We start from the raw sequence: 14,097 nt of genomic DNA, 5'->3' as shown, positions 1-14,097 counted from the left end.
AATTAAGATTTCTTAACATTCGGCGAAAAACTCTCCGACAGTGTGTAGCTTTCGTGCAGTATAGACACCATTTTAGGAGAACAGATGGCGTCAAAAATGCAACACATAGACACTGAAACATTAAAAGACACAGGAAAGTGCTGGAATGACACTGAAATGGACGACGCACTCAACTATCCCACCCTTTTGACAAAAGTCGTTATTGGCGGCTGTAAGGCTATTGGACCTCAAGAACAATTTCCGAATTTACTAAAAGCAAGTACCCCTCTAGTACGGACCCTATAGAGAAGCTTAAGGCCAGTAAAAAATTTAAAAAATTACTCCAGTTCTCTGTGGTTCATGGTGTGGGTTCCTGTAGACATGTCCTAGTTCATGAACCACGGGCAACGTATGAGTGGCCAAGTAAGTGGTCCCGACAGTCGGGATACCAGTTACTTTGGAATAAGGCTGGGCATCTCGGACATATTCTGAGTCGTGGTCACCTTTGTGCTCATACGGCAAAGACTACCAAATCCACCGGTTAGTCCCTCAGCCGTTAGGGGTAAAACCCAATGGGACTCGGGGCAAGTAAGGCTAGCAACCTGCTTCCCTGGTACTTTAAATATGATGCTGGCAACAATCAGAGCAAAATGCCTCGGGCCTTTGGAGGTGACGGAGTCCCACCTCTAACTGACAAACCAGGGACTCCTAAGATACGACTTGGCAAACAGATGGTAATGAGATGGGGAGCTGTTAATATCAATGGGGGCTACACTGGGAAGAAGGTAGAGCTGGCAGAGGCTGCAAGTAAGATGGGGCTGGACGTTTTAGCTGTTAGTGACATTCGGGTAAGGGGTGAGAAAGAAGAGGAAGTGGGAGAATACACCTGTCAGGAGTCAAAGCAGGAATAGCACAATGGGGTGTAGGGCTTTACATCAGGAAAGAAATGGAACCCAACGTAGTTGCAATAAGGTATGTAAACGAACGACTGATGTGGATAGATTTGACAGTGTCTAGCAAGAAAATTAGGATTGTGTCAGTATATTCGCATTGTGAAGGGACAGATCAAGATAAGATGGATAGTTTTTATGAGGCACTCAGTGATGTAGTTGTTAAAGGACAACGAGAGTGTTCTGCTCATGGGTGATTTTAACGCCAGGATTGGAAATCGAACAGAAGGGTATGAAAAGGTTATGGGTAAATTTGAGAGGATATGGAGGCCAACAGGAACGGGAAACAACTCTTGGATTTCTGTGCCAGTATGGGCTTAGTAATCACAAACTTCTTTTTTAAACATAAGAACATTCACCGGTATACTTGGGAAGGCAGGGGAACCAGATCTGTCATTGACTATATAATAACAGATCAGGGATTCAGGAAGGCTGTGAGGGACACACGTGTATTCAGGGGATTCTTTGATGACACTGATCACTATTTAATCTGCAGTGAAATTGGGATTGTGAGGCCGAAAGTGCAGGAGGTCAGGTCCATATGTAGGAGGATAAGAGTGGAGAAACTTCAGGATAAGGAAATCAGGCACAAGTACATAACAGCGATCTCAGAAAGGTACCAGTTAGTTGAATGTAGTCAATTACAGTCATTGGAAAAGGAATGGACCAGGTACAGGGACACAGTACTAGAAGTGGCTAAAGAATGTCTTGGAACAGTAGTGTGTAAAAGTAGGATGAAGCAAACAGCTTGGTGGAATGACACAGTCAAGGCAGCCTGTAAAAGGAAAAAGAAGGCGTATCAGAAATGGCTACATACTAGAACTCAAGTAGACAGAGAAAGTTATGTTGAAGAAAGAAACAAAGCCAAACAGATAATTGCAGCATCCAAGAAGAAATCTTGGGAAGACTTTGGAAACAGGTTGGAGACTATGGGTCAAGCTGCTGGAAAACCATTCTGAAGTGTAATTAGCAGTCTTCGAAAGGGAGGTAAGAAGGAAATGACAAGTATTTTGGACAGGTCAGGAAAACTGCTGGTGAATCCAGTGGATGCTTTGGGCAGATGGAGGGAATATTTTGAAGAGTTGCTCAATGTAGGTGAAAATGCGATCAGTAATGTTTCAGATTTCGAGGTAGAATGGGATAGGAATGATGATGGAAATAGGATCACATTTGAGGAAGTGGAGAAAATGGTCAATAGATTGCTGTGCAATAAAGCAGCTGGGGTGGATGAAATTAAGTCAGAACTCGTCAAATACAGTGGAATGTCAGGTCTTAAATGGCTACACAGGATAATTGAAATGGCCTGGGAGTCGGGACAGGTTCCATCAGACTGGACAAAAGCAGTAATCACACCAATCTTTAAACATGGAAACAGAAAAGATTGTAACAACTACAGAGGTATCTCTTTAATCAGCGTTGTGGGTAAAATCTTCTCAGGTATTGTTGAAAGGAAAGTGCGAGTATTAGTTGAGGACCAATTGGATGAAAATCAGTGTGGGTTTAGGCCTCTTAGAGGTTGTCAGGACCAGATCTTCAGCTTACGGCAAATAATGGGGAAGTGTTATGAGTGGAACAGGGAATTGTATCTATGCTTTATAGATATAGAAAAGGCATATGACCGGGTTCCTAGGAGGAAGTTATTGTCTGTTCTACGAGATTATGGAATAGGAGGCAAACTTTTGAAGCAATTAAAGGTCTTTACATGGATAGTCAGGCAGCAGTTAGAGTTGACGGTAAATTGAGTTCATGGTTCAGAGTAGTTTCAGGGGTAAGACAAGGCTGCAACCTGTCTCCACTGTTGTTCATATTATTTATGGATCATATGTTGAAAACAATAGACTGGCTGGGTGAGATTAAGATATGTGAACACAAAATAAGCAGTCTTGCATATGCGGATGACTTAGTTGTGATGGCAGATTCGATTGAAAGTTTACAAAGTAATATTTCAGAGCTAGATCAGAAATGTAAGGACTATGGTATGAAGATTAGCATCTCCAAAACGAAAGTAATGTCAGTGGGAAAGAAATATAAACGGATTGAGTGCCAAATAGGAGGAACAAAGTTAGAACAGGTGGACGGTTTCAAGTACTTAGGATGCATATTCTCACAGGATGGCAACATAATGAAAGAACTGGAAGCGAGGTGTAGCAAAGCTAATGCAGTGAGCGCTCAGCTACGATCTACTCTCTTCTGCAAGAAGGAATTCAGTACCAAGACTAAGTTATCTGTGCACCGTTCAATCTTTCGACCAACTTTGTTGTGTGGGAGCGAAAGCTGGGTGGATTCAGGTTACCTTATCAACAAGGTTGAGGTTACGGATATGAAAGTAGCTAGGATGATTGCAGGTACTAGTAGATGGGAACAATGGCAGGAGGGTGTGCACAATGAGGAAATCAAAGAAAAACTGGGAATGAACTCTATAGGTGTAGCAGTCAGGGCGAACAGGCTTAGATGGTGGGGTCATGTTACACGCATGGGAGAAGCAAGGCTACCCAAGAGACTCATGGGTTCAGCAGTAGAGGGTAGGAAGAGTCGGTTAAGAATGATTTTGAAGTAATAGGTTTAACATCAGAAGTGGCACCAATGTTAGCACTGAATAGGGGATCATGGAAGAATTTTATAAGGGGGGCTATGCTCCAGACTGAAGGCTGAAAGGCATAATCAAATGATGATGATGACTCCAGTTCTCTAAGATACCCGTCCAACTCCTTCGCATAAAGAAAAACAATGGTACCTCAGCATTTGCAGTTAATGAGAAAAAATGTACAAACGGTCCTAGCTTCATAAAATTTGTACCTTATTAAGTTCATAATAGTTTACAGGTATCTATGCCGATCTTCAGATGTCTGCATTTGTCTTTTTTGATCTTTTTGCAATCGGTAACACACTTTTTGTATACAAACGAGCGCACGCGAAGTAAGTAGACTTTCCACAGGTAGCTTCTATTGAATTCTTCTTCATCCAGCTGAGGATATTCCGGCCTTCGACGGACACTCTTATATGCGGCTGAAAGCGCTGGAGGCATACAACAAGCTGAGCATCGAGGTGGAGTTCAAGACGTACGAGAGCAACGGAATCATCCTGTACACGCAGCAGGAGGAGGCCGGCACGGGGGACTACGTGTCGCTGGCCGTCGTTAATGGGTGAGTACCGGCAGCCGTTCTATCCGTACCGCGCATAAATCACAAAACTGATTTCGCACGGACTAAGTGGCCGCATTTCTTCGGTTGCTGATTTCTCTGTCATTCTCATAAGGGGCATGGAGCGGACTTCCACGAGCCTCTTGGATCGTTCTAGTGCCGACACCCTTGTAACTACGACGACAGTGAAACTGACAGATCATTCTGTTCTCACCTCAGGATATTTTTCGCAGACAAAGACAGCGCCTAAGGTGAAATGCGGTTGGATGACCTTTCGCTAGTTAAAACAATCCAATATCAAATTATCCCCTCCACATCGTATTGTTTCCCTGTAATTACGTATATCTCCATGGAGAAATGTTTTTAACTGCATGGATGCCTGAAGTCATCTCTTGTCCCATGCATTAATGACCATTTTGTGATGTCACGGCAGAGCTATTTGTGGGGTTCGAAGCGCTGGTTCCTATGCAAGTAGTACGCTAAGATATATTTATGAACGCTTTTTGTCATTACAGTGTATTAAAAAGGTCACGTGGACGTGGAGAACAATTGCAATGGCTAAACTGCAACAAATGCTTGCCATTCAGAGAAGAATAGAGATTAACTGCAAAGCAGTTCTAGGATACAGCATGGGATGCTTCACCTGGTGGTGTAGTGGCCGACTTCACTGCCAAGTCCGGACAAGCTTACGGGGCGGTTATGCTAGTTACTGAGAGCTCCAACATTAGGGGGTAATGGACTCCCTCATGGAAATAGCAGGCAGACGGGAAACAAGCCCAGTATGCACTCAACAGTGTGTTTGCCGGGAGGTCTGTTCCGAGATATGGAGGAGACCCTGCCAGTGGCTATTGAACGCACTGGGTGCGACCGACTGCAACTGACTCATGTCGGCACGGATGATACCTGACGTTTGCGTTCTGAGGCTGTCCTCGGTTCCTATCGGTTTTTGGCTGAGTTTATGAAGGCAGCTAGCATCCGACGCGGGGCGCAAGTTAAAAAAATCCAATAGCATAATATTAATCGCGCATCGTATTGTTTTGCTGTAGTTACATATATCTTCTTGGAGAAATATTTATAACTTCAGGGTTGCCTGGTCTCATATCATATGCATCGTATTCCAATCTGACTCACTGTCTGTAGCATCGTAATCGGAGCCGACTGCAATCGTCTGGTTTAACGCTGAGGGGAAGGTCTAAACCAGAGGCTCAGGCGATTCTGCGACGATATCGGATGCGAATTTCTCGACCTCCGCTATATGACGTAGAACTGTGGCCCCGCCCTGTCCCCTCCTAAATAGATCAGGTGTGCACTACATTTAGGAAGCTGGTAGAAGGTTAGCGGAGTACCTGTCGCGTGCACATTGTATTTTTTAGACTAGTGGTTCACGTTGGGATTAGTGATGAACACTCTGTCGAAACCGAAGGTAAATCAGCGACATTATTCTCAGAGAGCGTTCCTCCTCGCAAATCGGAAATAGAAAAGATTAATATAACATTTGTAAACTGCAGAGTACCCGTGTTGAGGTCTCAGAATTAGTATCCTTTATTAAAGATAATGATGCACAGATATCGTTAGGGACAGAAAATTGGTTCAGGCCGGAAGTGAACAGCAGCGAAGTCCTAAATTTGGATTGGAATATACGTCACATGCATAAATTATACGACTGTTGTGACGGCATATTTATTGCAGTAAAGAATCCCATAATGTCTAGTAAGGTTACTGTTAATTCCGAATGTGAAATAATCTAAGTGAATTTAATCGTCAAAGGTGGATCAAACAAGATAATCATATGCTTTTAAAGACCACCTGGGTCAGGAGTTGCACTGGCAGAGCATCAGAAAGAACTTGCAGAATATCGTTAGTAATTTTCCTGGTCGCATTCTTGTTATAGACGGAGAATCATGCAGTCGAAACTGATGCCAAAGACAGGGGTTATTGTGACTTTATTCTAAATGTCTTGTCCGAAAATTACTTCGAGCAGATAGAGAACCATCTCGAGAGGACAAAATCTTGAATATTCTAGTAACAAACAACCCAATGATCAATAGGCTGCGATAGCGTCCATGACTACTGGTGTTACAAGGGATGTTAACAAAGATAGGGAAATATTTTTGCTTAGTAAGAGTGGTAGGATACAAATTGCAGAATATTCAGTTCTAAGGAAGAAAATGTGGAGTGCAAATGGATAAAATTCAAAGGTATTATTTAGTACACCTTAGAAAGATATATTCTGAGGAAGGTTTTAAGGAATAGAAAAGACCATGGTTAACAACAGTGTTAAAAAGTTGCTAGGAATGGAAAGACAGGCTCATCACATATTTAAGAGAAGTAACAACTTAATTGACAAATGAAACCGAAACGAAGCGAAAAGCTGTCAATTATCTTTGAAACTAAAACTTTACCAACAGATTTGACTAAAAATCTAAAGAAGTTTTGGCGTTATTTAAAGTCAGTAAGCGGATCAAATCATCTATTCACTCCCTCAGTGACTACAATTCAGAGCACCGTAGACAACGGGGCTCAGGTCGATGTCATGTTCCTGAACATCCGGAAGGCAGTTGACACCGTCCCACACTGCCGTGTAGAGAAAAAAATACGAACTTATCGATTATTGGTCCAGGTTTTTGATTGCATTAAAGACTTCCTTGCAGAGAGAGCTCACTACGAGGCTCTTAACGGAACAAAATCGACAGATGTAAAGGTAATTTTAGAAATATCCCAAGGAAGTCTGATGGGACCGATACTGTTTGCAATATATAAAGGGTGTCCTTCCTAACAATCGTCAGGCGTATTATCTCTGGTATTTCTGCAGATTTTAGCTGGAGACACTCCAAAGAAATACTGCTCATCACGTTTTTAATGTAACGTCTAGAGTCGACGAAAAACGCCGATTTGTTTCCTATTATAAACAAAATGATTTCTGAATCGGCTTCTTATGTACATATTCGACAGAGCACTCCAAAACTAGTCTAGTATGATATTCGTTTGATCGATATGTACTAGGAGGGACAGTAAAACACGATGAATGACGAATACTCCAGCAGCGATTGAGCAGCGCTGCCGTATGGCAGCAGCAGTCAGCGCGGGCATGAGCGGTGCCGTCGCTGCTGGAGTATTCGTCATTCATCGTGCTTTACTGTCCCTCCTAGTACATATCGATCAAACGAATATCATACTAATTTGTGAGCGCACTGTCGAAGACGCACGTAAGGTTTGTAACGGGAAACAAACCAGCGTTTTCCGTCGACACTGGTCGTCGCGCTAAAGATGTGATGATCAGCATATGTTTGGGGTGACTCCAGCTACACATTGCAAATACGAGGTTGCAGATACCTGCCGAAACACCAGAAAAAATGCGTCTGACGTCTCATAGGGGGACACCAGTTATAGTATATTGTCAGCAGCAAGGATAGATGATTTTTTCAGTGACAGTCAGTTGCCTATGAAAGTAAATAAATGTAACATATTGCGGATAACACTGTTAGTGTACAGTAAGCCAACAAGTCAGTAGAAACAGTAACTATCTTAGAATACCTAAGAGTAACCGACCTTGCCAGGCCGGATTAAGAGAAGAAATAGAAAAGATCCAAGGAAAAGCGGCGTGTTTCGCCACGGGATGGTTTAGGCGGTGGGCAGAGGTGTTCAGTAACCTCCAGTGGTAGATGTACAAGAGCGGCGTTGTACATAGCGTGAGTTTAGCTATTACGAAGAAGTACTTTCGCGCAAGAGTTGGCCAACATTTTACTTTCTTCCACATACGTCTTGTGAAATTTACGCCGGCTGGAGTGGCCGTGCGGTTCTAGGCACTACAGTATGGAGCCGAGCGACCGCTACGGTCGCAGGTTCGAATCCTGCCTCGGGCATGGATGTGTGTGATGTCCTTAGGTTAGTTAGGTTTAATTAGTTCTAAGTTCTAGGCGACTGATGACCTCTCAGTGCTCAGAGCCATTTTGATAAATTAAAGATAATATGGATGTTTACTGACAATCATTCTGCGCCATTCGCAAACGAAAAAGGAGGCTAGGTGGGAGCAGATAATGGATCAGAATACCTCCTCCATATACCGTAAGGCTGCTTGCGGAAAATAGTTACAGATGTAGATCTACAAAGGAAAATGGTAAAACTTTAACTTCTTCAACTAATGAAAAGAGTTTCTATCCGTGCAACTAGCTCTAGCGGTGGGTAGCAAGGGGATGAAGGAAGATAGCTCTGTCCCGCACACATGCTGCTGTGAGGCGAAGATGAGTGCCAGTGTAGTTAAGTTCCGCCCATTTCATCAGACCAGCCAAAACAGAAGTGGAAACTTCCTGCTCTGTGCTTCACACCGAGAAGCTGCGAAGGTAAGGGGTAACGAACGATTAGATGTTTCTTTTATCGGAGTTGAAATCATTTTATTCAGTGACAATTGTTCAGATATATGAAATCAAAGGAGACGATTAAGATAATTCAGTAATTGCTATAGCTGCACAAAATATTGTTCGATCGCTAAGTTTGGCAGGCGCTGGCTCCAAGTTCACCGATTTCTATCTATAGGATACAGTTGAAGCTCAAGAAAATACACACTACTTAAAAGGATGTCAAGTGAGTACGCAGTATGTCGAAGTAATTTCTAACTTCTGTGTTGAGAGGCTCTCTGAGAATTAAAAAAAATAAAATACAGAGAAAAAGGGTGAATAAGTGTGAGATTCACAGATTGGTAGACTCTTAGAATATGATGGGCGATCAAATAGTTTCCATTCGAAGGCCGTACAGGTCAGAATCGGTATGCTAATCGTACAAAACTGCCTTGACCGTTGGGGCAATCATCCCACCGGTGCACCAGGTTGAAGATACCGTGTCCTGCTGCGAGAAAAATTCCGTAAAAGCCTGCTGCACATCCGCGACCGACAGAAATCGTCGATGCTTCTAGGTATTTTTTAAGGGACCGAGTGCGTGGTGAGTGCATGCAGAGAGGCCAGGACTAAGGGGAGAGTGCTTGTCATTCTCCCACCTGGGTTGGCGTAACTTCTGCGTTACGAGATTTGCGATATGGGGACGAGCGTTATCGGCTGGCATCCAGTGTCGAACCACGACCAGCACAGAACTTGGCACACCACTCCACAACGGTAGTTCTCGACTGACATGTTGTCCCATACACATTTTTCACTCTCTTTTGAATATCTTGTCCTTCGGCAGCCAAGAAAAGAACAGCAGTTCGTTGGTCATGTTTCAACGCATTTGGTAATAAAGGCGTCATAATTTATGTTTTCGTATTTACCACACGCACATCGGAAAGACACAAATGTCACAATAATTCATTGCCTAAATGTCAATACTTATTCAGGATGATTCAAAAGTAACCGCACACAAATGGTTCAAATGGCTCTGAGCACTATGGGACTCAACTGCTGTGGTCATTAGTCCCCTAGAACTTAGAACTACTTAAACCTAACTAACCTAAGGACATCACACACATCCATGCCCGAGGCAGGATTCGAACCTGCGACCGTAGCAGTCGCACGGTTCCGGACTGCGCGCCTAGAACCGCGAGACCACCGCGGCCGGCTACAGCACACATTTCAAATGGTTCAAATGGCTCTGAGCACTATGGGACTCAACTGCTGAGGTCATTAGTCCCCTAGAACTTAGAACTAGTTAAACCTAACTAATCTAAGGACATCACAAACATCCATGCCCGAGGCAGGATTCGAACCTGCGACCGTAGCGGTCTTGCGGTTCCAGACTGCAGCGCCTTTAACCGCACGGCCACTTCGGCCGGCACAGCACACATTTCATGGGTGTAATGTGTACATCAAAATAAGGGTGAAATGCTGAATAAAGGTTTGTCTGACATTGCTTTATTTCAGATTTATTTATTATTTAGCGTATGGCTAATACAGACATATCATGAAAATAAATTACATATACATATGTACATATTGACACACAAGAAATTTAAGTTTGTCTTTACAACTGAATATCCAGTCCTTCAATCCAGCGCACTGCATCTGGAGTTGCTAGCAGGAAGTCCTCTTTGGCACCGTGATAGGCTCGAATCCTGCATTCACTGACAATGTGGTGAAAGTCTGGTATGAAGCCCCGCAGTCACAGGCTGGATCAGGCAACTTCTTCCACTTAAAGAGAGCATCCCAGCATCGGCCATGGCTTGTACAGATTCTGTTGAAAGTAGTCAAGGTCTTGCGTGGTAGGTCGAATCCACTTGGAAGTTTAGAACCTGAGAAGATGTTATGCAGGTGCACATCTGTCACTGCTTCCCACCGACCTTTCCATTCTTCAAGAGGTTTGAAATCCTTAGCAACCATGTCAGCAGCATCGCACAGAGTTGGATGGCGTGATTTCAGTCTCTTGCGATTTAAAAGTGGCAGGTCGCTATGCACGGGTAGGTTAGAATTCCTGGAGATCTTGTGGAATTCTCTCATAAGGGCAGTAAATCTGCGTAGATCAGGAGACATTATACCGGTTAACAGTGGAAGCCAATAAACTGGAGTAGATCTGATTGTGCCAGATATTATGCGCATTGTCGTATTCAGCTGGGTATCAACAAGCCTTGTATGATGACTGTTCGTCCAAACAGGTGCACAATACTCAGCACTTGAGTACACCAAGCCCAGAGATGAAGATCGCAGGGTGGTTGCTGAAGATCCCCAGGTAGTTCCACATAGCGTATGGAGGATGTTGTTTCGCGTCCTCAACTTTGAGCTAAGTTAAGAAGGTGTTGTTTGAAGCATAGTGTACGATCCAGGATGACACCAAGATATTTTGGATTCCAATTATGACGAAGAATTCTGCCTCTGAAACTTACTTCCAGTTTTACGTTCGCCAACCGGTTATTTAGATGGAAGCAACACACTTCTGTTTTACTCACACTGGGTTGGAGTCTCCAGATTTTGAAGTAATTATCTAATGCAGACAGGTCATTGGCTAGAATCTCTTCTGTTGTCTTTATTTCCTGGTGTTTTACGGCTATAGCCAGGTCATCGGCATAGTAGTATTTTTTGGACGAAGTGTCAGGTAGATCGGATAGATATAGGTTGAACAGTAAGGGTGAGAGAACCGATCCTTGAGGCATTCCGTTGTTCAGCTTCCTCTCTTTACTTATGTTGCTTCCAGTGATTACCTGGAACTTCCGATCACTTAGCACGCTGTTAATCAGTCGAGCCTTTGATCTGCAGGGTATGATGCGGAGAAGTTTCTAGATAAGGCCTTCCCTCCACACAGTGTCGAAGGCGGCAGTTAGATCAACAAATGCCACAGATGTTTTCTGCTTCATTTGGTATCCTGACTCTATGAAGGATGTGAGAGATAATACTTGGTCGCAGCAGCTACGCCCTGGTCTGAAGCCTGCCTGATCAACTGGAACGTTCTCTAGGATAGCGCTACTTATTCTGTTATATATTAGCCTTTCAAAAAGCTTGTAGCAGCAGCTAAGTAGGTCAATGGGGCGATAGTTTTCTACGTTGTTGCTGGGTTTGCCAGGTTTCAGAACAGCTATTATCTTCGCCTTTTTAAACTCCAATGGAAGTTGACCAGTCAGCAGGATGTCAGTGAAGAATTCTGCCAGCCATTTCTTAGCTTTTCCTCCCATATGGATCAGGAGTTCTGAATGGAGACCATCGAATCCAGGCGCCTTAAGAGGTTTGAGGTCCTTCAGTCCAAAGTCGATGTCTGAAACTGTGAAGGGATGGGTATACTCAGATGAGGGAGATGCCTTCTTTTTCAGGTCACGAAGCTGTCGTCTGACATGTCTTGTATGTTTCTTGCCAGAAGGTACTCTTGAGGTAGTAATGATGTGGGAAGCAATTTGGTCTGGTGTTACTTCGGAATTTTTTCTGCATGCTCGTGCACTTCCTCTCAGTTTTCTCAGAAGACTCCATGCTTTCCTGCTCGAGTGGATAAGGTCCATATTTTCGACTGTTTCTGCCCATTTCTGCCTCCGAGACATGTCCAAGCTGGACAATAGTTCTGTAGCTATCTCTGGGTCACTACTTTGCTGGAAGTGTTGGTACAGTGTTTCACTTTCATCATTCCATCCTAGAACATATTCTTTTCGGTATCCTCTTGGCATACACTTTTTAGCTGTTGCTGTTACTGCACCAATGAAGCGTTGATAGTTATTATGTGATGGAGGTATCCATCGAATGGTCTTATCGAGTTCCGTTGAAAACTTCATCCAGTCAGCTTTCTGGAAATTCCATCGAGCATGCGGAGTGACAGGAACCGTGCAGCCAATTTGTATTATTACAGGTCTGTGTTGGCTGAGAGGAAAGGCATCTATCACTTTCCTTGTGGTGTTAATGGGAAAGCCAGTTTCCTTGCAGCTAACAAAGCATAAGTCAGGATTTGAATCCTTGTCCCAAGCAGCTGACCTGAAAGTGCCTTGATCTTTGGCATCAAACACTAGATGAAGATTATTTCAGAAATATTGCTGCGGAATAACATATAACATATTGTCCACCACACTACACAAAATGTTCATTTCAAAAGGATGTTGTTATACTCTTACCGTAGTTACGTGAGCATTCTCAAACGCACACACATTCAATTTATGGGGGTTCACAATACATGCTTGGGTAAAGAGGGCGGGCCGGGGTGGCCGAGCGGTTCTAGGCGCTACAGTCTGGAACCGCGCGACCGCTACGGTCGCAGGTTCCAATCCTGCCTCGGACATGGATGTCTGGGGTGTCCTTAGGTTAGTTATGTTTAAGTAGTTCTAAGTTCTAGAGGACTGATGACCTCAGAAGTTAAGTCTCATAGTGCTCAGAGCCATTTGAACAATTTTTTTGGGTAAAGAGGCTTTCATCCGCAAACAGTAGCCGACTACCGAACAGTAGATCAGCAACATGGCGCTCGAGTAACCACTGACATAAATTCTGACATCTAGGGTAGTACAGGTGTCAGATCCTGTACCTTCTGCAGGTAAAAAGGCTGTCCTCGAAGCAGACGCCACTCATATGATTGACGAACCCACGAAGTGTGTCCTGCTATTTTTGGATTACACTGCATACCTTCATCGCAGTCGCACAGCATAGCATATATGTTGTAGCAACGCACTCAGACGGAAACTTTTTGGTCACCCATTCTACATTAAATGAATAAAGACGTCCTGTTTATTAAGAACAGAAGAAAGAAAGAAACAAAACCTAGTGAAGAGGAACAGAAGCCTTAATAAACTGAAGAGCCAAAGAAACTGGTACTCCTGCCTAATATCGTGCAGGGCCCCAAGTTCCGCAACACGACGTGGCATGAACTCGAATAATGTCTGAAGTAGTGCCGGAGGGAATTGACAACATGAGTCCTTCAGGGCTGTCCGTAAATCCGTAAGAGTACGAGGGTGGAAATCTCTTTTGAACAGCACATTGCAAGGCATGCCAGATATAGTCAATAATGTACATGTCTGCGAAGTTTGGTGGCCAGCGGAAGTATTTAAACTCTGAAGAGCGTTTCTGGAGCTACTCTGTAGCAATCGTGGACGTGTGGTGTGTCGCATTGTCCAGCTGGGATTGTCCAAGTCCGTCGGAATGCACAATGGACATGAATAGATGCAGGTGATAAGACAGGATGCTTACGTACGTGTCACCTGTCAGAGTCGTATCTAGACGTATCAGGTGACCCATATCACTCCAACTGTACAAGCCCACAGTGTTATACAGCCTCCACCAGCTTGAACAGTCCCCTGCTGATATGCAGGGTCCATGGATTCATGAGGTTGTCTCCATACCCGTAGACGTCCTTCTCGATACAATTTGAAACGAGACTCACCCGACCAGGCAACATGTTTCGAGTTATCAACCGTCCAATGTCGGAGTTGAGCGAGACGTAAAGCTTTGTGTCTTGCAGTCGTCAGAGGTATATGAGTGGGCCTTCGGCTCCGAAAGTCCATATCGATGATGTTTCGTGAATGTTTCGCACGCTGACACTTGCTGGTGGCCCAAAATTGAAATCTGCGGAAGGGTTGTACTTCTGTCACGTTTAACGATTCTCTTCAGTCGTCGTTGGTCCCGTTTTTGCAGGATCCTTTTCTGGCCACA

General features: G+C 43.9%; 1 protein-coding gene across 1 annotated transcript in view; it reads left to right on the top strand.

The window, feature by feature from the left end:
- LOC126235157 (agrin-like) overlaps positions 1 to 14,097 on the top strand; it is a 72,641-nt gene that overhangs the window by 26,715 nt on the left and 31,829 nt on the right. The window contains exon 8 of the mRNA XM_049943890.1: positions 3,895 to 4,072. Within this exon, the coding sequence (XP_049799847.1) occupies positions 3,895 to 4,072 (178 nt within the window). The remainder of the gene's footprint in view (positions 1 to 3,894; positions 4,073 to 14,097) is intronic.

The sequence above is a fragment of the Schistocerca nitens genome, chromosome 2, assembly GCF_023898315.1.
Source record: "Schistocerca nitens isolate TAMUIC-IGC-003100 chromosome 2, iqSchNite1.1, whole genome shotgun sequence".
Lineage (NCBI taxonomy): Eukaryota > Metazoa > Arthropoda > Insecta > Orthoptera > Acrididae > Schistocerca > Schistocerca nitens.
The sequence above is the reverse complement of the archived record's forward strand: the minus strand, read 5'-3'. Positions and strand labels throughout refer to the sequence as shown.